At 42.0% G+C, this 25,728-nt stretch overlaps 1 protein-coding gene and 1 long non-coding RNA gene across 7 annotated transcripts in view; one reads left to right on the forward strand and one right to left on the reverse strand.

Moving 5' to 3' along the window:
* The window catches only part of TBC1D2B (TBC1 domain family member 2B), a 43,967-nt gene extending 24,249 nt beyond the window's left edge, over positions 1 to 19,718 (reverse strand). For 2 of the 5 annotated variants that reach the window (XR_009488061.1, XM_059857852.1), the window contains exons 1-6: positions 19,342 to 19,716; positions 12,243 to 12,396; positions 7,264 to 7,429; positions 3,879 to 4,036; positions 2,696 to 2,922; positions 935 to 1,327 (exon numbers count right to left, since the gene is read on the reverse strand). Coding sequence is in view for 4 of the 5 variants with exons in the window: in XM_059857852.1 (XP_059713835.1) it covers positions 935 to 1,327; positions 2,696 to 2,922; positions 3,879 to 4,036; positions 7,264 to 7,429; positions 12,243 to 12,396; positions 19,342 to 19,665 (1,422 nt within the window). In the remaining variant the exon portion in view is untranslated. Of the gene's footprint in view, positions 1 to 934; positions 1,328 to 2,695; positions 2,923 to 3,878; positions 4,037 to 7,263; positions 7,430 to 12,242; positions 12,397 to 18,657; positions 18,928 to 19,341 lie in introns of those variants that run through there. The other 3 variants (XM_059857853.1, XM_059857854.1, XM_059857855.1) reach the window with 3 other exon arrangements.
* Positions 19,719 to 19,735: 17 nt separating this feature from the next.
* Positions 19,736 to 24,421, forward strand: LOC132333105 (uncharacterized). Of its 2 annotated transcripts, none has more exons than XR_009488063.1 (3): positions 19,736 to 20,363; positions 20,867 to 20,952; positions 21,761 to 24,421. It is a non-coding gene; the product is annotated as an uncharacterized LOC132333105 (long non-coding RNA). The 2 variants fall into 2 exon arrangements; XR_009488062.1 differs by having other exon boundaries at positions 19,736 to 20,180.
* The last annotated feature ends 1,307 nt before the right edge of the window (positions 24,422 to 25,728 follow it).

The raw sequence follows: 25,728 nt of genomic DNA on the forward strand, positions 1-25,728 counted from the left end.
CTTGGGTTTTCACCACCCTCACCAGCCCTCATTAACAGTACAAGTTTCATGTCTGCTTCCTAGAAAGAAAAATCCTCAGCAATGACCTCCCCTGCCTAATCCCCTGAGATCCTGGCTACCAACACTGCCTCTGGAAGCTGAGCCTGTGGGATGAGGCTGGTACCCTCCCAGCAGCCACAGGACTCTCACACCCCCCAGCATCCATGAGCTCTGACTCCTTTCTGCCAAGATCACTGACTTCTAGTTTCAACTCCATTTACTAAAACTTACCAGGCTCACATATAAGAAAGAAAATTATATATGTTCAAGCATATTTTATGCAACTTATTTATATGCCAAATGCTTTGGAATATCAATCAATTTGAAATACAATATTTACTCAAAGGCAAGAATGCCTTTTTTAGAGCAAAGTGGATAACTTCAGTAACTCCATTAAGAACTTGTGACACATTCAGAAAGGTAAGTTACAGAATAAAAATAAAGCATTAGTAGCAGCTGTAGCAGCTTTACTAGAACAGGTTCTTATAGTCCTCCTTCTTTTTTTGTCTCCTCAGAGCTTCCCTTTGCTTTTCCACATGCTCTTTGTTACCTCATTTTTGATATTTAAAATAAAAAAAAAACAAAGCAAGCCTTCTGTTTGTATTCTCCATGCTTGCACCCTTAATCCTTCCTGCTCCTTTTATTATTTCTTACATCTTTTCTGCTCCACCCCAATGATTAATTTACTGAAAGTATAGCCCTGCACTAGAGATGGCCCAAAGGACGTTCTGGTTAGATTGTCACCCCCGAGTGGAGGTTCCAAGCTGAGAAAGCCTCCATTGATGAGTGCCCTAGGGAAGTGCTGTAGTGATCTCAAACAGTACAGCAGACTAAAAAGTACTTTTACAGACAGCAGAAATTCCCCTATGCATCAAGACAGAGACAGCGCTCTTACTTTTAGTCTGTCCAGTTCCTGTAGTTCCTTATTAGTGCAGGTGGCCATGGGGGAATTTGTTGCTCCACTTTGAGAGGATGTGCTGTCCTCACATTCACTGAGTTGACGAGAGAGTTTCATGATGACTTCATCTTTAGCTTGAATAGTTTCCATCAACATTCCCAGCCGTTCATTGAGTTCTCCAACTTTACATTTCAGATTCTTGACCTCCTGCTGGAGACTATCTTTTTCCAGGCTTAACTTTTCAAGTTGATTATTGAGGCCCAAAATCTGGTCATCTTTTTGGTGCAACAGCTCTAATGTGTCTTTGGAAACGCCCTCACAAAGGCGGCTTGCAAAGTATTTGTCATATTGGGAAGATCGGACTGTTTGCTGCAGAAGTCGAACAAGTTCCTGAGAATTAAAAAACAACAGCAAAAAAACCCGATGAAATTTTAAGTTTCTAAATTGTATAGCTTAGAAATCTAACGTCAAGCAAAATAAAGTTTCTGCAATGGGTTAAGACGTCATGCTGGTGTTTTAAAGAGAAAAGGAAACAGCTGATGACGTGATTTCTAAGGCTAACACCTCACAATGACGGGCGTACACAGATGGCTTCAGTGTCCTTCGCTGAGCTGGGGATCCTGCCTGAAATGGCTGTAACACGTTAAGGAACAGGAGTGGACAGCTGAGGCCCAGCAGTTACTTGGAAGCTGAAAAAAAGCCTTGCTTGCAAGAAAGGCATCCTGTTGTAGGGTGAACAGGAAGAGGCTCAAGCCCAAGAAGTTAACAGGAAATCATTACAGAATGGAAAAAGCAAAGGTAACTAAGAGCTCTCTCCTCTAACGGATGTGGAGAAAATAAAAGGAGGTAAAAAACAAATGCTGCTTTGTCAAAAAGGAAGTCTATGAAAGGCTGTTTAGAAAATCTTGCCACAGAAATGACCAACTAAGACACAGTTTTTCTTCTTATTAAAACAGAAGCAGGTCTGAATGCAGTGATGCACTAGACCAATGAAATTTCTTACAGCAGCAGGCTCAGAAGCTCAAATGTACTCCTAGGAAAGATAATGAGTATAAATAATGAGCCTAAAATGAGTATAAATATGGGGCTCAGACTCCTTCTTTGGTTTCCCTTTGATCACCTCACACAAAGGAAAACACAAATAGCAGAAGCAGCAGCTCCACATAAGATCTAAAACATTTTTCTTCTTAAAATGGGTAGAAGTTCTTTTAGATAAAACCAAGGTATTGAATAAATTGGAATTATGTGGGCACACAAGCATCACCACCACGTGAGTGCAGTCCATATACACACATTATGGTTAGGCCCATCTTACAAAACCCCTCCTGAGGAGAGAAAGAAGCCAGGTCTATTTCCCACCCACTGCACTAGCACTGAAATAATCAAAAGACAAACAAAGAGAATCTGAAAGGAGAAGTTCCCAAGATATTTTATGTACATAAGGACAAAGAAGCTATGATTGTCAGCCAGGATCCTGGCAGACACCAAACAAGTTAACTTCAGAGAACAAGGAAGACAGATAAATCAATTCAATGAACAGTGTGCAAATGGAATTTTTATTCAGGGCTCTTATCTTCAATGGATGTAAAAGATGGCCCTTCTTGTTTCAAGACTTTTTGTACACAAAAGTTTGTTTAGAACCATCATTTTATAACAACCAAGCAGGTCTTAACACAGTGAGATGACCAGAAAGGTTAAACTCACAATCACCTGCCAGACCCATTTGCTTTCGTGCATTTTGCCTGAAGGTTTAATTACCTTTTGGCTCAAAAGATCTTTCTTCAGCTTCTCCAACTCTTCCTGCTGGCTGTGATACTTCAGTTGCAGCTCAGAGACCAGCCTGTTCCCATTGCCAGAGCACCACTCTGTTGGGGAAGAGTCGCTGCTGTTGCGGTTTCTGCTTGATCCAATCACATCTCTCAACGGGCGCCTTGCTTTGTGTGGAATGCGGCCAAAATCAAATGGAAAAGCTGAACTAGGCAGTCCTGCATAAAACAATTTCTTCTAGTTCGGTTCACTTAGTAAAAGGGCATTTCAAAGCATTCAGATTTCCTTAAAAAATATACTCAATAACATTAGACTTCGAGCAGCTTTCTAACCACTCAAGACAATTGTGCTAAACATGCCTCGTTTTCCAAGTCGCTTCCTTTGGTGGAAAAAAAAAAACCTCAAAAAATATTCTCCCCTCCCAGATAAAAGACTTGGCTCATAAAAAATTAACACTTTTCATATAAGACATGAAGAGAATTTTTCAATTCATCACATAAAATAAAAGGTATCCGTAACTATGGCAAAGTAAACTTTGCTTCAAATAATCCTAGCAAAACCGTCTCTGATATCACAGCGTACTGCTCCTGTGAGAGGATTCAATGTAAGGTCATACAGGATATCTTCTAACAGATTAAATCACCTGGATGTCACCTAAGGTGCTCTTAAAGAGATGTAAAAACATCTTGACAAGGTTATCCCAGACACTGGTCAAATCTGAGAAGCAGTTAGAGTACACAGATGAGCTGCGGCCTCATGTTCATCCCTGCTTCTGCCCCATTTCAGAAGCAAGCCAAGGTAACAGGTACACACACAGCGTCTAAAGGCAACTCTGCTTCAGTGGGTGTCACTCAAGTGAGTAATTACAGACATCAGCATTTCCCTTTGCCTTGTTACTTTGCAACTCATGTGACAAAATGAACCAGTAGCACACTCAGGAAAACCCAAACCAGTGGATAACAAGGTTTTGTCTTTATTCCCTTGTACTTGAATGGAAGAGGACCCCAAACACACCCTAAGAAATTGATTTTTTTAAAAAATAGTTTACAGACCTCTGGATGTAGTTTGTGAAGAAAAAGATAAGCTTTCACTTATCTCCTAGAGACAGACATAACAAGGTACTCTATGCTAAACAAGGTAAGACGTATGATCCCCTTCCTTCCTCCACTTCTACCTTTACTTCCTTCTGCCAGGTGTTTCCTTTTTTCTTCCAGAGCCATTGAGTCCTCCAAGTCTTTTGGGGTTGGATCCAGCAATTCCCACTCCTCAGTGGTATAAAATATACTCCTGCGATTATCGTTACTTCCTTTTCTTAAGGAGGACATGGAATTTCTGTGAAAAAGGCAGCAGGAAAAAGTGACAAATATTTCTCCATTTTGCATTATTTTTATAAGGGGCTTTTCACAGTTCAAACAGTGCAAACTAAAAATAAGCTACAAAAACAGACAAAATCAATACCAAATAAAAGCTCAAAAAAAAAAAAAAAACATACACTACCAAACAGTACTTGCAATCAACAGCTAAATTCCAAGAACAGAAGAATTATTTTACTTTAATGCTGTGGTCTTTGGTATCCCCCTGTTTTAGCTTTGTTTTTGCAGCGGGCAAGTACAAAACAAAGTTAGGATTTACAAGCAGCATCTCTTTATTGATCAGTTGTAGTTTAGAATTTTGGAGTAACTGCCAAGCATTAAACTGAACAGCATGCAGTCAAAACACGAGTATGTTACAGTTCCATACTGGGGATTAATGGAAAACTTGGGATCATCCAAGAGACCTGCTGCAGCTGAAATGTTGATGACAAGACTCCTTTGCAGTTTTTCTTTTCTACGGTGGAACATGGCCAACTATCTGCAAGAACATTTCAGGGGCAAGCTCTGAATTCCAGCCAGATAATTCTACAGGAGAACAACACATTTCCCAGCAGGATGAGATTACCTGACCCAGCTCCCCCACAATCATCATGCACTCAGGAACTGTCCACTCTTACGTCCATGAGTATTAACATAGCTCAGTATTGCAAATCCCTCATTCAACTACATAAGAACATTCCAAATCAACCCATATGAACCAGTTTAATATTTTAGGCATAAAACTGGAAATATATTTAGTATCTCAGCATTTTCCACACAGTCTGTGCAAGCTCACTAAGCTGCTTTCACTCAATCATCCGCATTCTCTCTTTAAAACTTAAACAGAAAATAACCCATATTACACTTTCAAGATCATTTGACGTTCCAAGCCAGTCTTTCAGCTTCACAAGAGATTTAACATCTTATCAACATGCACTCTAAGCCAATCATTAAGTAGTGCACAACTTTTATAATCTGGTTAATTGATAAATATTTACAATTTAAAAATAATCCTAATGGTTATTAATAAAACTATTTCAGCAATCAATTTACAAGCTTGGCAAAGACTTATTTATGCTACAGATGTCATTTTCTTTCAGAAAGAATCATAATTCCCGTTGGCGGCAAGAAGCCTAATTTCTTTGTTCAGCCATTCCACACAAATTACCTAGATGAAACTGGGCAATGATGGACTGGACACCCAATATCAGTGAGTGTCTCAGCAAGTGCAACCTGGCAGCTCTACACCTCTTCTCCAAGTGGTGGCTGATCTCTTAACAGTCAACTCCAAACTCCACATTCTCTCTTCTGTTCTCTGTGCCTGTTCTGCACTCACTCAGCCTCAACATTTAAAAGCCTGAACACCACCTTCTAAAGCTTGAAAAAGCCACAAAGAACAAGTCAAGTGACTTCCAGAACAACTTCTTTAAACCACTGCTGCTAGGCCCATGAAAAATCATAGCTGATGCTGAGTTTTGCAAAGCTTTTGCACAGGTTTGTTCAGGGCACTCAAGCAGCAGTCCTCCGATGCTTTCTAATAGATTAAAATAAAATGAAAGATTCAATAGATAAATTTGAAAACAGCACTTATTTCCCTAAGTACAGTTGGACAACTTACGCAAGAGCCAGTCATATGATCTAATGAGTCTCTATTTTTAAATGTTTGGGGTTTAAGTCTTGTTTTTATGGCTATATAAAAACAAGAGGTTATGGTAATTCAGTATGCTTCCAAATCTATATTCTGCATAAATAAGTAGGTGAGAGCAAGAAAATGAAAAAAAAAAAATTAAAATCAAGCCTAAGTTTCTGTATATATCAAAGTATTTGACAGAGTATTTTTAAAAGTAGAGAAGCGCATTTCAACTTTAATTATTGTAAATATATACACTGCTTAACTCCAAGACATATTTTTCCTCCCCCCTCCCCCATATTACACCACAACTGCTACCTAGGATGCAAATACAGCTATTGCAGCAATATCCTCTCTGTCAGGCACATTTACACACACAAAATATGTATAAATGTGGTCAGGAGGAAGGACAAAGGCTTTTACTGAGATATCTACACACCTTAATACAAATTCATAAAAATAAAACAAAAATGTGCTCACAGCAAGAGAGGAAACTCTCTGCAGTTTTAGACACACTTTGATCCATCCCCTACCAATGGGGCTGTAACTAATCACGATCCAGTAAGACACTGGATAGGGCACACATATTCCAAAGGCTGCCAGATCCTTCCCTGTCCCAAATGGCACAGAACTGCTGGAGAAGGAAGGAAAACAACCAACCACAACACTAGGAGGAAAAAACCCAAAACAACTCACAGCCAAAACCAACACCATCTGGTAACCTCTCAGATCTCTGCACTAAACCAGAAAACTTTAAAGGGGATCTGTTTCACTTTGCACTGCTGATGAAAATGAACATTTTCCTCCCAGCTCAAGAAGGACATGTTTTACATACAGTAGCTTTTTTAACCAAAGCTACAGCTCTGCTTTGTGAGCTGCTCTGCATTAGCACTGTAACATGCTTTAAGCAAAAGTAGAAAATCCATCTATGTGGGCAAAACAAACCACAAAATTCTTTAGAAAGAAAACCAACAGGAGAGCTGAAAGTCAATGGGACTACTTTCCTTAAAGCAATTAATACTAAAGAGCAAATTCATTGTGAATGAATGAATGGGTTTTGTGGTTGTAGAGAAGGGGTCTGCACATTTTTGCTCAGGAATTTGAACTACATCCACTTCAAATCTGTGCCCACTTCAAATGTGTTTTCATTTGTTTAAGAAGAAAACAAAAACCAAGGATTTATATTGGTTTGATTTTCATCACCATAACAGCTCCCACGCACTGAGTACTATGACTACTACAATGCTGGGAATTGACAGCCCCATGAAAAAGCAGCAGTGGCTGAGAATACAACTCAGCCTCAACAACCCCTGGGGTTCAGAGAGGAAAGCCATCACCAGAAGTGCTGTACAAGACTTTTCAGCTATCAGTGATGCTACATAATAATGTTCCCTTAAACCTTCAAACAGTAAATAGAGAAAAGAATCTGTTTACTTGAAGAGATACAACAAACAAACCCACCCCCATCACCTCCATCATTCTAAGAAGCTCCACTGACCACATACTGATGGAGGAAATAGTCTTGGTCAGGAACTACCAATCTCATGGGAACTCTTTATCCCGGGTTCACAACTTACTTGATCTCAGTACTCCATTGTTTAAGTGAGAAATTGATGGCACTTCCTTGGGCTGGTGCAGGCTGGGAAGCTGCTTGTTCCCCCACCAGGTCTGTAGGAGAAGTCTCCACAGCTAGAATATTTCTAGCTCTCTCTGCTGAAGCATTTTGACTTAGGATACTCAAATCTATATTAAAAGAAAAAAAAAAAGAGAGAGAGAGAGAGATAAAAAGAAAACAAACATAACCTTTACTTAGCAAAAGAATATTGGCTATGAAAAGTCATAGACTGCTAAGTCTGCTAGTGACATTGTTCAGGGTTTACTTTAAACTGCTAAAGCCAAAAAATTTTATAAAACATTCAGTTCAAATGAATCTTATAAATCAGAAACTTCTCAGTGAGATCTCACTGCAGCCACATACTTTTGGTAACAGACAGGACCTGTGGGATGCTTACAAAGCATTATTACATGAGTGATCGACAAAACAGGCAACCAGAACTAAGTCCATAACAGTGTCACAAAAACACTGACCCAGCTTTCAGGGTGTGCTTCATCCTGTGAGTTATTCACCCTAAAAGTGATGCTGCTGCTGCAAGTCAGTGACCTTCACAGCCCTGAGGCAGTCCTCTGCAAGGCCAGGCTGGGCACTGCCAGAACCAAGAATGCTGGCACAGCTCTGCAGGACATCAGACACTTCCTGCACCACTGAGGATTCCTGAATGCAGCTCCTCCTCAACCCACCCCAGTCAAATCTCCTGTGCACTGGAGCAAGTGGGGACCCCGTGGTCAGGCCATGCAGAGCTGCAGAACAGTCCTGCACACCCCACGGGCTCCCAAGGGCTCCAGGAACTGGCCCAGCCCCGAGCCACAGCTCACAACTGCCAGAGGAGCCAGGCTGACCCAACCAGCACACCGGGGCTGAAACACATCCCCCTGGCAAACAGAGACTGCACCACCTGCAGTGGCTGTGCTACCCCCGTGCTTCCATTCCTCTGGAGAGCTGCTTTCTCCCTCCAGCACGCAGAGGGAGGAAAAAAATCCAGAATACAGAATATACCAGGAGTAGCAAAAAGCATTAGAGAGGAGCATAAATGGTTTACAGCCTTCTATAAACCCTCTGAAAAGACAAGTTAAACAAACCCAAATGCAATTTTCAGAGTCTTGATATAATTCATATATCCACTGAAGTGGATTAAAGATTTTTTGACAACACTCTCAGACTTGATTCAACATTTATATTAGAAAGCAACACATTGGATGGGCTCTGACTTAAATAAAACCCTAGGAAATTATGATACCCTCTTTTATCACTGGTGAGTCTTTCAGCCTTTGCTTTGACAATTGCTTGGCACCAGCAGCGAGACCATCTTTAAGCAAACCAGACCCTCCAATCATTCAGCAGAGGGTTACTTCTATCAAGCATCAAAGATTAGAAATAGAAAGAACATTCTGTGATAAAGAACATGAAATATTAAAGATCTCTGACACTCGGAATCTCTGGAACCCTTGAAAAATAGTATCTGACACAGAAATGTATCATGTCATGTTTCAAACAGAGGTACAAGTTACACTGCCTTGATTTTTATAAACAGATACTTCAGGGCCTTATCAGCCAAAGGGAATTCCAAGTTCTTTTGCACTGTGGCTGTTTGAACTAAGCACAGTTCAGCTAAAATAGCTTAGATAAAATAAAACATGGGATTATATTTACTGTCTAATGAAGAGGAAAGATAATGAGTAGGTTTTAACTAAAAAATAATAATTAAAGACAAAACCAAACCCAACCCCCCCGACACCCCCCAGAAAACCCAAACATACCAAAGGAGGAAAAAAAAAAACAAAACCAAAAAAACAAACAAACAAAAAACCAAACAAAAAACCAAACCAACAAAAAAACCCAAACAGACAAAAAAATCTATGGAAACTCAAAGCTGGGGTGGAATACCAACATTCTGCCTTTACACTCACAGCTTGTTTCATCTTCTACCTGTCTGATTCCACTAAGTCCTTTTAGAGGATGGTCCGAGTAAAGGAATTGCTCAAGAGCTGAATTCCCAACAAAGGCACTTCCCCTCCCAGACATGCCAACTGTCTGAATGTGGCACCCTGAGGTTGCTCACTGGACATCGTCCCCTGCCCACAGCAGCCAGGAGTTGTTAGAGGCATGGACTGCACAGCACACAAAGCAAATGACAGTGGCTGCTCCTGCAACCTCCAGGTCAAACAAAACTAAAATCTTGGCTTGGAACTTATTTCAAAACACAATAATCTTATAAATACATGGCATTGCATGTTTTATTAATGCAATTTAAGAACTGAAATCATAGAAACTACTTTAACATTTCATTGATTTCAAGAAAAAAAATAATAATCCCACATGGTATAAAGAAAAAAAAAAATTATTTGACTTCCATGGTAGTAAGGCACCTCCACGACAAATCCAACAGTGGAATTATTGTTAATATTCAATTTCCCACATCCCACTCTGAAAAATACTTTGAAGTATTTTTCACTATGTTGAATGTTCTTAAAAACCTTTCAAGGCTGATCCACAAAGCAGCATCTAGCTCCATGCACGCCCCAGTTAGTCCAGATTTCTGAACAGGGAGGGGAGAGGACAGGGGAGGACAGACAGGCAAGGCTGCAGTGAGCAGTTCTGGGCTTGGACTGAAGGCAGACTACTTCCCCATTTTAAACATTAGTGATAGCATTGAGCACTAGCAAAATAAACCGATTTCTATGCTCCAGTATAAAGCACAACACTGCATGCACACTCAATTCTTCAGGGAAAAAAAAAAAAAAAGAAAGAAAAAAAGCCACAAGAAACATATCTTGGTCATCAACATGAAACCAGAGCCTTACAGAATCCCACAACTCTAGAAGAAACTCCTGGAGTACTTGATTAAAAAGAAGGAACAAGCATCAATCATTCTGTCTATTTGCATCTTCCCCAAAAGGAATCCCTACTTAAATAGTTCAGCTGATGATAAGAATTATCACTGTCATTTTTCCTAGAAAATGAGACACTCTAGATACAGCTCCAAATTGTACATGATGCAGTTTAACTGCAGGCTACCCCTGAAAGGGACGGGCCTGCTTAGCCCATGCATGTTACGCTGACATTCCTTGTCCTGGATATAACAACAAGAGCAATTTAAATTTCAAAAATTTTAAAAATGACATTAAGAGGTTCAGCCGGCTCATCCAAAAAGTCCCCAGTGACTTACAGAAAAACACCAGATCAATGATGAAACGACTGGATGTGATGCAAAACAGGTGTGAGGTTACAGCACCTGCACACGCTGCAGTCACTGAGGCTTGTTTCACGTCGTAGCCAAGCTCTGAGGGAAGTAGCACAAAAAAGAACAGATTCTGTGGCCAAGGTACATATTACAGTTGATGTGATCCAACACTCTGCTGCCAAGAGGGCAGGCCTGTCTGCTGCTTTACTCTGCCTTCCTGTATTTGGTTGCTGTGCCTTGTTCCCTCCTGCCCACCAGCTGTGCAAACCCCTGACTGCACACTGAACATATTCCACTTATCAATCTAGCAGAAATGAAAAACAGTGCTCCTTTCTGGCTAACATATGAACTCAACCTACTCAGCACAGGGTCAGTTAAACACAACTAAAAAAGGGAGCCTGTGCAGCAGAGAACAAGAGGCTGAAGGCAGAAAGACAAAGGGCCAAAAGAGCCAAAGCCTGTTCCCTTTCGCAGCACTCAGATTTTTGCCCACCAATACATGCTCCCTGGAGCACGTGCTTTGACAAGCTGCTACCCAGAAGGGCTGCTGCCAAAAAAAGGGGTCTTAAACCATCCCACTTGGCATTCCCAGCAATTCTCTTGGGCTAATGCTGCCACTCACCTGTCCCTACAGTAAACCACTTCTGGAAACTACACTGGCCAGAAAACTGATCTGGAGAAGAGGCCGACAGCTGCTGCCTGCAGACCCTGCACCAGCTCAAGGGCTGGGCTCTGCTTGCAGCAGGAGCTGCCTGCAATGCCTGGAAGGCCCAGCTGAGCCCCCAGCAAACACACGGGAGGCCAGCTGCATTGAGCAAGCAGCGACAAGCAGCACATTCTCTCAAAGGAGAGAACGGGTTAGAGGAACACACTAAAACAGGGCCTGAAACTCAGGAGGGGACAAGGTGTGACAACAACAGCTCAACACTGCTGGATTTACAGCAGGAGCAGAGTGACATCAACCAAATGTGGCATCTGTTGATGAAACATGCCTGACATCAAGACTGCTTAAACCCAGGAGAGCCTTACTAATACCTAACTTGGCACAGAACTGGATTTTACTCAGTCTTATTTATGGGTAACAGAAATCAGCAAGGAATCCGTTCCTGTAGGGACTGAGGAATAAAACAATTCACAAGTGCCTGTGCAATGTAGTAAAAAATGCAGAGTACCTCTGTATAATGCACGGCCATTTTGATAACTCTGACACTAGTTTAGAATTACGTTTTCCTTGCCTAAAGGTATTTCAGAGACTGAACTTCACTGTAATACCAGTGCAGACTTTCAGTTTTGAAGGCACTGCATTTTTATCAAAGTCAGATAGATCCACCACACCATACCTTTTCAGGAACAAAGCATGGTCATTCCGAATGCAAAATATACCTGTTCCCATTTAAAACTGGAGCTTACATCTCAGGATACTTACCATACTAACTTTTTAAGATGTTGCAACCACTAAAAGACAACTTACCTAAGCTTAATGAAACCTAGGTAACCTAGACTACTCAATTTTATTTCATTTCTAAAAATCTGTTTTGCAAGGAATCACCAGGTTTTGTAAAGGATACAAAATCACATGTAAAATCACATTTATGTTAAATATTGTAGCACATGCAAGGCTTACATAGAGTTACTTGGTAAACAGATGTGCAAAAGCTGTGGTAAGGCTGCTCTCCAGGCAAGCGCAAGAGCCTGTACTGATGAACTGACACTGAAGAGAGCCGTGCCCGCTGCTCCCACTCAAGCTCCCCACGTACCAGGGCTGTCTTTGGCCACCAGACCTTTGGAGAAGTCGCTGGGGGTGGGGGAGGTGCGGCTGTCCCGCTTGGCCGCGTCCAGGTTGTTGCAGTACTCCCACCTCTTCTGCTGCAGCTCCTGGAGCCAGTAGGTCGTGTCCTGGCGAGTCGCAGCCTGCAGGACACAAGAGCAGAGCACTGGTGAGACCCCTGCATGCCCTTGCTACATGGACATGGAGCAGAGCACTGTTGAGACCCCTGCATGCCCTTGCTACATGGACATGGAGCAGAGCACTGGTGAGACCCCTGCATGCCCTTGCTACATGGACATGGAGCAGAGCACTGGTGAGACCCCTGCATGCCCTTGCTACATGGACACGGTCATTCCAAGTGCAATAACGAACCCCCCACAGATAATCAGCACACCCCCAAGGTGCCATCGCTCAAAATCAGTATAATTTCAAAGGAACAGCCACAAGGTACCAGGTGCACCTTGTGATCACATGCACATCCATGACTTTCACGCCAGAATTTCTCATTTCAGAAGTAGTCTCATGCATTCCTTTTCTTCAGTTTTACACTCAAACTTTAGAAAATACAGCAGCATCTTATATTTTACACACACGGCACTGTTTGAACATAGAACTACAAATCTATATTATTGGAAAAAATCCCATACACATTCAGGAAGATTCCCATTTTCTTTTAACTTGCTTTCTTATCAGCAGAAATGAATAATGCATTGCAATGCCTCTTACTTTAATGACCAAATCTACATACTGTATTTCCTGATGATCCCATGAGCAAACTAGCTTCTATAGAAAAATCATACTTAAAAGAAAAAAACCCCCAAAATCCAACATTAATGCCTAACCTACAAGACTACAGTCAAAAATGGGAATGGGCAGTAAGTGAGGAAGAATTCAAACATACCCTGAATCAGAGCTCTAAGTAATTTCAAAGCACGTGCAATGACAATATACAAATACCAAGAAGAGACAAGTGAAGGTATCTGACACTTCGGGTGCTCTCATGGAAAAGTTATTGTTATTTCAACATACCTCTGCCAGTCTAGGACAAGCACCTGACCTGGTAACAGGGACTGTTTAGGAACAAAAACCTTACCACTGATGAGAAGACACTCCCCTAACTCCTCTGGCTTGTTAGCAGGCGGAGTGCTTATCTTTTAGCTGGCCTTTCTCCTACCTCCTCCCAAAGCGCACCATGGCATTATCAGTGGAAAAGATGACTATGTTTATTCTTTAAAGACAACCTAATTTCAAACAGTTTTTGTTCTGTTCCTCAAAAATTAAGAGGGCACCTGTGCAAGGCACAGCTGCAAAAGAATGGAGAGCAACAAACAACACGCATTTCCTTACAAAAGCATACAGTAAGTGCTGCATAAAGCACAGCAATGGCACAGAACTGTCTACATTTTTCACATAAGAACACTTCTGGTCTAGTAAAATTGAAGAGTCATTGGCCATTATATTTTGGCCCCAAGAGCAGCTAACGACAAGACAAAGCATAAACAGCACGGCAAACAAAAACTGATGCTTCCCCAGGGTGCTCCCTCTGGTTCAGCAATTTGTAATCTCAGTTTAGCCATGAGAGGGACGGATTTTTAGTTTACCTTTTGGCTCTTTGTACCCCTACAAGCTTTAACATCCATGACACCCTACAGCAAATGGCTCCAAAGGACCATTCAAGGAGATCAAGCAGAAAACCTCAGTTATTCCTGAAGCTGCTGCTCCAGCTCCTTTCAGTACATTACGCACACGGCAGGATACAAGATATATAAATCAAATAAACATTCATAAATCAAGAAGTGAAACAAACAAGTGACACGTAAGGACACTGCAGAGTCAGTTGGTAAGAGAGATATGTAACCAAGACACTTCTAATCTGACATGGAAATCAGCTTTATATATTCTTTCTTGCTTACTCACAGAAAACCAAAGAAAACCATTTCCCTCACAAAAAAATACATAGGGCAAAGAATAGTTCAGAAGGTCAAAGAACTGGACTCTGGGAATGCCAATCCCCACAGCCACTTCTGGCAGTTTGGGAATGACCACCACAGGAGCAGGTTTTTCAGTCTACAGACTACAGTCACTTCTTGCCAGGAGTAAACATCTCCCCTTCTATTCCTAGCACTGAAGCATTTCCTTTGGAGCTTCAGCCAGTGACAAGTCTTCAGCTGTGGTAAATTTGAGAGCTTATACTTCCTTTAGAGACACCTGCTCACAGACCATGTAAAGCAATGTTTTACTTCACTCCAGCAAAAAACCACCAAGAATTCAAAGAGCTTCCACTAACACAGGATGCAGTGCTTACATGGTTCTCTTTGCTACCACAACACAACTAATGAGGCAACCCACCTGCAGCCAATCGAAGTTACACCTACAATTAGCTTCTGCCCATGACTTCTGGAACTTCATGAACCTCTCTCACAATTTGTCCTGCTACCATCTCGCCAATAACCTTCAGAGAACCGTGAATCAATGTTCTTGGAGTAGCTCCTTGCTGCTTTTCAATTCCCAGCTGCACGGAGGCACCCTCAGCTCCCAGGCTGTTACACACAGAGCCAGGCAGCAGTGCCCACCCTTCAGCACAAAGTGCCAAGGGAAAGCAGGACAGGGGTCTCACAGCCCTGCTTTAAGTCATTTCCCCAAGAATTACCCCATGCCCTCCTGCTGCTCCCAGCCTGTCACCTTGCCTTCCTTTCCCCCCATACACAGTCCTCCTCTTCTGGAGTCTTCCTCTCCCTCTGAACAGTTTTGGCTGACTTTATTACAGGCATCTCAGTTATTTACAACTAAGAGTATCCTAAAAATCTCTGTTAAAATTAGTTTTGTTTAAACAAAATCAATCGTTTAAACTGCTGTTTGAAATAGACTGTTTAGGAAAAAACGAAACAAAAGAAAACCAAGAACCACACATAGAATATTTAAGTTTTCATCTGCCCCAAATCATAAAGAGCACAAATTTTGAAACATATTTTTAAATTCACTTTATCTGTCAAAGAAAGGAACACTCCCATGCTTGCCCATTTCTCATGACTTTTACTAGTATTTGGCTACTGCCCACCATGAGGGCCAAAACATTTAATTAAGCAGAGTAGCAATCAATTTCACAAAAAATCTTTATAGCTACTAAGGTATTGCTAAGGTGCTTTCTTGCTGCAGAGCCATGCAGTTGCATTTTAATGGATGCAGCTCTGTGAGAAGAAAAACTACCATGAAAGTCCCCTGAACTGGTGTGAAATAAGGAATGACTGTTAGTGCACTGCCGCAAACTTACAGGCAACAGTAGGAGTGAAGGACACTCTCAAGTGAAGAGCCATACAGTACCATGTAGCTCTCAACTTAAGCAATGGAAAACTGTAATTGAATTAAAAATATTCCCCTAAATTCTTTCACTAAGAATGATGTAGAATTGTCACCTTCCGATGCAGACATGATACAGAAGAATTATTTGAGGAAAACACCCTTGCACTGCCACTGGACACACTGGTGGAACACCTATGCCAACATTAAATACTCTAAAGGAAAAGTCCAAAGAAATGCAACAAGCAGACCTCACATTTTGAGAAATCTCATGAACATTCTTGCTACGTCTCTGAACACAGACAAACTCTCCCTCAAGCGACTTTGTAAAAAGGGAACATCACCAGAAAGTTTGCATTTCTTAAGATTTACTATTCTTGCTATGCTCAAACAGCAAACCTGGAGCCAGATGGCTTCTTTTGGAGGGCAGCCCAACTTTTAATTAAAGCACTGCAACCACTAACCAGCAAAGTTTTGAGCAAGAAGCATCAGCTCAGACAACAAACCAGCCTGGGTGCCGAGCTCCCTACTCTGCTGTGTCAGGCCCTGCAGCAAAACTGTTCAGGCTCAACATCACTGATCACTGCTGCATCCTCCGAGGTCACTGACAAATGACAGCATCTGCTCCTAAGCCACTCTCAGTTCAGCAAGTTTGGTGTCCAACACTTTCAAGCACCAGGGCCCTGAAATCTCGGCAGTGTCTGGAATGCTTACACTTGGCCAATAGCCCAGAAAATTTTTTTCTTTCACAGCTGTGCAATTTCTGTTCCACTCCCAATTCACCTCTATCCACAGAGAAGTTACCACTCATAAGTGACCTGACAGTCCAGAATCACTGGCCAGAGTTCCTTTGGTTCTGAAGCAAGCAAAACGTATCACTACAAGACCCTGCTTTAAAAATAAATGAGAAATACCACCTTTCAAAATGTTAATTATGAAAGGTGGTATTCACATATTCATAATGTTAATTATTTCCCCTTTAATGCAAGACCTTGCTGTGCAAACATGGCCAAATGTTCATTTGATAGTATTAGCAGCATTCTGTGTTACAGCACACATTTTCAGGATCAAAGTATTTGCATGCCTTTCTGTGAAAATATTCTCAAACATAATTTATCCATAATTCATAAAGTACACAATTTTCTGTGCTCCTTTACCTAAAGGGATGGTAGCTGCTATATATTTAAATGGAAAAGACTTTTACACACACTTAGCTTCTTCTGCACCTGCTGGAAATGTACAAAAAAACGACAATCACACAAGTGGCGGGCTGGTTATCTACAGCTCTAAAATATGAACATTTTGCTTTATTTGCTGTAAAGGCTGCAGTATATTTTTTCCAGAATTCTTATCTGGGAACAAAGCTAGAGTACATCACAGAGTTCTTAGCTCCCATTACCTGCCAAAAGGCTGAGCAACCAAGATGATAGAATCATTACACTAACACGAAACTGAGGCATGATCATTCCTCCATAGCATCATCATTTCAATCTGGAATTCCAGCAGCTTATTTTTTATTGCTCTTCTCAGTCTATAATACTGAATGGGAAAGGCCAGATCACAAGATGTGGAAATTTTGAACAAACAGCAAATTGAGGAAAACAAAGCATGTGAATTACAGGCTGAAGAATACATTTGACTTTATTCCTCGGGCTCTGTGTGTAACGTTTTCTTGACAGAAAATCACATTTGCTTTTAACAGGGGCTGGATTGGAGGGGGAGGGCTTGGGTTGTTTGGGTTTTTTCATTTACCATCTTGAATTAATTTGCAGTTCTACCTAAGTTAGCTGAAGGATGCTTTTAAAGGCCTTAAAGAACTATGATGCCAGACTGAAGAAAATTAATTTCAGCTGCAAAAACCTTGTTCCTTGGTGAATGACATGGCCCCAAAATGCCAGCTGGTCCTGCAATATCCCTTTTTATTAACTCCTTCTTTACTATATAAACACCTACAACATAACATCATTTTTATGTACAATCACGTGGCCGCTTTAGGGCATCACAACACAAAATTATCTTTTTTTGCCAATTGCAGAAATTAATTTGACTTTCTTAACTGGTACCATTTCTCAATCCCCATAGGCAAAGCATGAAGAAAGTTCCAATCTGTGCATGTTCTTTCCTAGAGAGCACTGGAAAAAAATTAACACATAAAATATGGGGAGAGTACTAACATCACAGACCAAAAGATACAAAAAAAAAAAGAAAAGAAAAAGAAACTCCCCATGTCTTACATTTGTGTATTGTGTCTTCATGACTGCAGAAGACACCCAAGGCTGCTGCCAAAGTACTGACAGACAGTCCAACACAGCACACAGCATTTTACACTGCAATCTTTATCACAACTCCCGTGTTTCTCAACAAAACCCCTCCTGTTTAGAAAGCCCCCTCAACACAAAATTTTTCTGAAGATCTCCATGTAGAATTACAAACCACTAGATGCTAATTAAAACAAACAAAACTCCTCAAACTATTGAAAGCAAAGCTTAAACCAAGTCTGCAGTTTTAATGTTCATAACACAAATACTTGGGCTATAAAGGCAGATTCACTAAAAGCAGTAAAATCTTTTACAACCATACAAAGGTAGTTTTTACGTGCAACTGACTACACTCCTTTTACCTAAGCAAATACTGTTAAAACTATTATTGCATTAGTTTCCGAGGTAAATAAATTTCTTATTCTCTAGTAAAGCATGTTAATGAGTCTGTATTTTGACATTTATACTCATCAAAACACAATGCTGAAGAGCTTTACACAATCATGTTCCACAGTCCCAGCAGGCATGATGACTGCTCAAATCTCCACTATTAAGTAAGTGTGTAACAGGTATTTTCCAGCATTCAATAGGAAGTTCTACTGCTTAACACTTAATGGATTATCTTCTAATACTGTTTCTCAGAAAGTACACAGTTCATGTGAAAAGTTACATTCTATGCAGAAGAACGTTTTTTGAAGGACGCAAATCTGCCTCAACAGAATTCAAAAACAATGGATACTCAGAATAATTTATTTCTTCTTTACTGAGTCAAAATTGTTTCCCTGTTAGCTTTTTTTTTCCTAGGCATGACAACAGAGGAAAGATATCTTAAATAATCCAAACATTTACCTCTTGTCCTACGAAAATCTGAGTCCTTGATAAGCAGCCTCTGCTACTATGAGGAAAGAATTCTCCCTCCTCTTCCTTCCTCCCAAAGCAGCCTAGACGCCGACTCCTGCCACGCATCATCTTTTCAAATAAACACTCCAAAACTGAAACCTGACCACTCCCTCCAAACTTCCAAAACCCCAACCCGTCAGATTTCTGCGGAAATTTTCTTCTGCCCAGACGATTCCAGAGAACCGACTCAGCCCATGCTCCGTAGAAGCATTTCCTCCTCCCCAGAGGGGCACGGTAAACACGAAATTGTGAAGGAGAAAGACGCAACTAACACACAGCTGGGGCCAGCCCGGTCCTGCCGATCTGGCCGGCGTTTGCGGAACAGCACCTTCCCTGCCGTGCCAGCCCGCACGGGGCTCCTCCGCCGGCCGAGGGCACGGACAGCAGCGGGGATGGGAACGGGAACGGGAACGGGGCTGGGACAGGAGCGGCGATGGGAACGCGGCTGGGACAGGAGCGGCGATGGGAACGCGGCTGGGACAGGAGCGGCGATGGGAACGCGGCTGGGACAGGAGCGGCGATGGGAACGGGGCTGGGACAGGAGCGGCGATGGGAACGGGGCTGGGACAGGAGCGGCGATGGGAACGGGGCTGGGACAGGAGCGGCGATGGGTCCCGCCCGCCCCGGGCCTACCCTGAGAACGGTGACGGCCCCGCCGGGGCTGTGCACCTCGAAGGCGGTGGGCTCGTCCCCGGCGGCGGCCGCGCCGGCCTCGGGCTGGTGGTAGCTGAAGCAGGCGGAGGCGATGTCCAGGTGCCCGAGGGGCAGCGGCTCCTGCGGCCCCTTGAAGTAGTAGAGGTAGCAGCGGCGGGGGTCGAACACGAACCAGCGGCTGCGGAAGCCGCGCAGCGGCCCCTTGCCCGACAGCTTCTGCAGGTACCCGCACAGCTTGGGGGTGCCGGGGCCGGGCTGCTCCCCGGCCAGACCCTCCTCCCCCTCCGAGCCCGCCGCCGGCATCGCCTCGCCCGCCGCGGACGCGGCCCCGGGGCCGCGCAGGGAGCGGGGACGGCTCGACCCGCGCCCGCCGCCTCTCGGGACTTGTAGTGCGGGCCCGCCCCGCCGGCCCGGGCAGCGCCGGCACCGCGCCCGCCCCTGAGCCCCGGGCCCGGCCCCTGAGCCCCGGGCCCGGCCCTGCCCCAGGAAACCGGCCGTGCTGAGCCCCGGGCCCGGCCCTGCCCCAGGAAACCGGCCGTGCTGAGCCCCGGGCCCGGCCCTGCCCCAGGAAACCGGCCGTGCTGACGTGGGACGGCGCTGCCTCGCACCGTCCCGGCCTCTCGGCTGCCGCGTTCCAGCGCTCCTCCGACCGAATCAAACACAGGTTTCCAAATCCGAATTTAGCCTATGATCAGATTAAAACCCTTCTCCTGTAGTCTCATGTAGTCTCCTATTCTGAATTCTGTCCCTGCCCGGCATCGCAGCAGCAGCCGAAGGAGTGCAAAAAATGTATATGGAAAACGCAGGCGCATCAGCGGGTAAAAAGCTGTATTTTACAGGGATTAGGCTTGTGAATGTTTTTGGGTTTTGTTGATTTTTTTTTTTTTTTCCATTGAAACGCCTAGCATATATTTTGGGCTCTAGGGAACTTCTGGTGTTAATAATAAGGAACTTCTAACATGGGAAACGTGACTGTGAAGACACCAGGCTACCACAGGGAGGTACACATAACTTCATTTCTCTGAGTGTTTGGAGCACAGTATATGCGTGTTTCCTTAAAACATGCCTAATGCGCTGATACTAATACAGAAAACAGCCTGATGTGGCATAATCATCCAAAAATGGGAGAAGACTGTTCCATGTTTAATTACATACAGCTTTTCATTCTCACCCTTAAATACAGCAAGGAAGGTTTGCTGTCAAAATAGTTGTTGGAGCTGATATGTGCTATGGTGTTTTCATTAGTACAATGCTATTTATGAAATAGCATCTGGCTGAATTTTGACAGATGTTAAAATAGTATTTGGAAGATGTCCTTAGTATTTGGAACTTCCAGTTACCCAGAAATCCTAAATTCTCCAGAGCTTCTCACTCTGTCCTCATTTCTAAATGCCTTGATGAATTTTTCATTAAAAAGTAACTGTCTCATCAGAAAATATTTTCATTCTATGGTAAAGCATATAAAGGATATGAAGCACCTGAGTATTTTTATGGTTGTCCACAGGTTCAGCTTGGACGTTGGCAAAAGGAACTGCAGCATCCCTCAAGTCCTCCCCTGTGGCCATCACCTCCTGACCAGAAATGTGCCAAGTGAGGAGATAGCCAGTGTTCTGCTAGCAGGAAAACATGAGTGATTTGTTACAGAAAATGGGGTGTGGAAGTTCCCTCCCCAGTCAACTCATATGACATAAGTAGGATCTACTGAAAGATTACACATTGCAAATTAAGGCTAGACAATTTTCTTTTAGGATTCTTTTAGTAAATGTGGACACTAAGAAGGGTTGATCCTGCTTTAATAACAAGTCAATAATGTTTCTTCCACATGTACTGCTCAGTCTCTTCTTCCCCAAATACAAAGTATTCATCATGCTCTTTGTTGGCAAGTGTCATTTGCCAGAGCATGAGTTACACAGGGGAAACAGTGATTCCCTTTGGAAGCTGCCGCTTTCTTAATCTCAGCCATTCAGACAAGTTGAAGTGCCCCAGCAGCCGCCCCTGCTCTGTTCCATTATCTCATCAGTTTACTGAAGTGTGGCCTTGTTCTCTGTGAGCTGATCACCCGTGACTCCTGCTGGCTATCAGTGATTACAACCTGCAGCAAATCAAAGAATCACAGGATACCAAATCCTCAAAACTTTTGCTGTCAGGACTTCTCATTTTAAATTTTCTGTTTAGCTTCCTTACTACTCTCATAGCAGGAGAATCCCCTAATTTCATAGCTGACTCAGATAAGCATGCAGTTCCCCTTGTTGGGAACTAAGTTCCTTGTTTCATGTATGCATTTTTTCACAAACAGATCCAGATGTGGACTGGCAAATAACTTATCTCTAAGTTGCTGTGGTGAATTAATGAAAACAATACTTCTACCTGCTTTTTCCTTTCATGTTTTCATGCCCAGGATGCATAGATGACATTCTGTTGCTAACAAATGTTTAGAAAACAACTGAAAAGAGCGGTATCACAAGGCAAGATTTCCCTCCTGCCCAGAGGCCCCAGGGCCAATGAAGCTTTTGGCTTGCACATAACTCCTAAGCATAATGCAACAGGTAAGCCAATGTTACACACTGTGAGACAGTCATACTCCTAAAAGGACCACAGAGCTTGTCAAACATGAAAATACCTGAAATTCCCTTTTATTCTGCTGCAGTTTTCTTTCCTAAAAGTTAATTAGTATTTTAGTTAGAGCACTTCTGGCTTACAAGGCAAATAACTCCACATAAAAAATAAAAATGTATTTACTCTCAAAAAGTTGAGACTGGTCTAACTTGTAATAATTGTAGTGACTTTATCTTATAATGAATATGAGCATTCATGGTTCCTGAGTAAGTCCACATTTATTCTTGAAAAAAGGTAAATATGCAAGAAAAAGGAAGTCTATCATCACTAAGGAGGCAGAGGTGATACAGCTTGTGTCTGTGCCAGGCTCATGCTGTCATGTTTACAGAATTGCAGGAAACATGGATAAATAAAGCAGCATATCTGTACTGTGCTTTTGATTAAAGTGAGATCAGAGCTCCAAGATCAGAGTGGCTGAGAGCATACACTGCTTCTTTCCACAAAACAGATGATGCCTATATAACTTAGATCAGTTACAAGACTCTAATATAGCTTGAGTTATAAGATATCAATATAATCTGATATATTTATATAACCTGATATCAATATAACCTAAATAATGACTTTTTATATATCTATATAACCTGAATCATAGCTTTTTATACCTGTATAACCTCAATCATAAATTGTACACCTCTATAACCCGATAAAAACAACTTTCTATACAATGCAATGGCTAGTATAAACTTTACTATTTGCTTAATGCTGAACAGAAAAAAAAAAAAGAAGAAAATACCAGGTGGATAGCTTTAGAGATAGATAAATATAGTACAATGAGAAATTGGCAAATGTGAAGTCAATTAGCCACAAAACAAAGAATTTAGGCCAGTTGAGACCAGACAGACCAAGGAACACTGTAACTGTGCATGCTCTGCTGACAAAGTTGAGAAGTTCAGATAGGAAGAAGACCTTGGAAGCCTTCATCAAAGATCCCCCACGACCCCCATATTGGGGAGGAGTAAGCACAGTGCAAAATCTAATAACCATGAGATCATACTATATAAATGAGCTCCTGTGTGTATGTGACGTTGCTTTAGTGACGCAGTAACACTAAGAAATACTTACTGTATAAATTTGGCAAGGGTGGGTGAGTTAGGTGGAGCTATCCCCCCCGCCACCAGCACTGCAATAAACAAATACCTGCTCCACAGACATTGGTCTGTGGGGATTTATTTCCAGCCTATCTTTTAGGCATCACAGAAAGCAAAAATTACTGTCTCTTGTCTGCTATCTTCTGACAAATAGGGATTCCATTAGAGATGAGCCCAAGAGTTTTTCAGAGCTCACACAGAACATCCACTGGTCTTTTCTTTCCAGAGCAATGGAACTCCCAACAACTGCCCTCTCCATTCCTCTCCCACACAGTGTCAGCCCAAACCTGCATGCTGAGATGTGGTTAAACTGTTCCTTTCACTCCATTTTAACAAATGACTACCTATGACTGTTACTGCCAAGATAAGTACTGTCACCCTGCTATAGCCTATTTACAGTACTTGCATATTCTAGCACAGATTATTTCGAAGGCTGAATGGTTTTGGCCAACTCTTATTTAAATTATTTGGAGGTGGAAAACGAGAAAAACTTTGCTAAGCTTTTTCTTTAACCAACAAACAGGCAAAGTATTTTTTCAAATGACTGTTTCTGATGCAGTCTGACCTATTGTTCTACATCCCCCTGCCTCTCAGTCACCACAAGGTCCATGAAGAACATCACAGTTTTACATTCCCAGAATATACTCTTTCCTTCTATGCAAGCAAGTCAGCCAAACAATTACATGGGCTGTTTTAACTGCTGGCAATGTCTCATTTTCCAGCAATATTCTTTAAGCACTAGATGGTGCTCCATTCCTCTTGCACATTCACCATTTACGATCCCCTCTCAAAATGGAAAAAGATACAAGCTGTGGATAAGCAGGGAAGCTTAGCTGCAGTTTCTGATTCAGTAGGAAAGATATTATTTCACTTCAGTTAACTGTTTCATCTAACACCAGTTGACTATATGACAACATTAATACATGAGTTTACTTTTTTTTTTGCTGTTATTGCACTGCATTTTAGCAAGAACTCCTCACTATGAAAAAACAACAATATACAATTCAGTGAATGGCAGCATTGATTTCTAGCTGGAAATCTGTAATCTGACTTGTGAAGATATCCAGGCCAGTTGGCAGTTGTGTAAAAGAGAAAGAGTCAAACTACACCCCTTATGAATAGAAAAGCGAGAATTACTTAACTGTGGCAAGAAGCTGAGCAATCCATATGCACACAGTCCTTGGCCTGTCAGCATCCATGTGGATCCCAAGTGGCTGCTACAGGGCTTGGGAGGTATGCTGAAGAGGAAAAGCAGAATTTTGAGTACTGTTGTAGAGATTAAATGATTAATGGGTAAAAGATATAACCAAAGCTAATGACATAATTCATAAAACACAATTATTTCAGCTGCATACAGTGTAACTTACTTCCATTTACATTGATGTTTTCTTTATATTATTACATAAATGGATATACTTCCACATCATACTATCATACTTCATTCCTTTGGAGAACCAAATATATACGTACAGTGGGGACTTCCAGAAGCATCCAGTAAAAAGAAAGTTTCTGTGACACCTAAATTTACTAGGTGATACTAGGTGATGCTAAATAGCAGTTCTACAGCCCATTAGTGCCTTAAGTTGTGTTTACTTTCAGCACAACATTTTTGCTGAAAACTGGCCCAGCCAGTTTTCTCACCTGTCAATCCCACTGTGGCCTTTTTCCTGACTTTCTAACTCATTTCCTGGGACACTGTAGCCTGGCTTACACCTTTCCATTGTATTAAGTGCAACCATGAAACTGCATTTCTTCAGTAGCTCCTAGACCTCCTTCTTTCCATGTACAGTAGTCGTGGACCACTTCACTCCCTCCACTTTTACACTGTACTAGAAACCTCTTCAAAGAGAGAACAGCTCATAGCTGAAGCTCAGTGCTGTAGTCAGATAATTGCAGTCATGGGAATATTGAGAAACTTTCACTGTTTTGTTCCAGTTGTTTTTCCAGGAATTGCAGGTAGGAACAAGCCCAGACAATGTGTGTGCCTCAGTGAATTGTTCTGCACTTACAGCTACAATTCACACACAGCCCCCACTGTTGTAATTCTTATCCAAACATGCTCTTCTTACTTCTTACCAATTTGTCTTCATTTTGAATGCCCATCTCACTGAAAGCTGATTCCTCTCCCCAGTCTTTAGATATTTAACTGAGGCTTCATGCTGCAGTGGCAAGTTCAGTATAATCCACAGATGGAAGGTATATTGTGAGTGCGAAATCCATTCCCTCCAATTTCCATCTAGTGTCAATGGGAAAGCAGCAGATAATGATGGAGAGCAAATCATTGCAGAGTCTGGACTTCAGCGGAATGAATTCCAGCCTAAATTCTTTGGACAGGAACTTCTCTTTGGATGTAGACCATGAAGTGCTTAACATACTTAGAGGTGTTAGCTAAAAGTTACATCAAACAGTCACACCAGCTTTTTGCAAATAAGCTTTCTTCAAATCCTTCCAATTCTTGAATTCTTAACTGTATAACAACTCTATTCATCACTTTTCAAGAAATGAACCAAATATTCTAGTAAAGGGTAATTGTATTTGTCGAAGATGAATGGGATTAAAAAACCCTTTAGATGGTTAACTGAAAGACACTTTTGTATTTTTAAAAATAGAAAAAGCTATAACAGATACAATCTGAACTAAAAATAGAGAGATTTAGCCA

Source organism: Haemorhous mexicanus, chromosome 13 (genome assembly GCF_027477595.1).
Source record: "Haemorhous mexicanus isolate bHaeMex1 chromosome 13, bHaeMex1.pri, whole genome shotgun sequence".
Lineage (NCBI taxonomy): Eukaryota > Metazoa > Chordata > Aves > Passeriformes > Fringillidae > Haemorhous > Haemorhous mexicanus.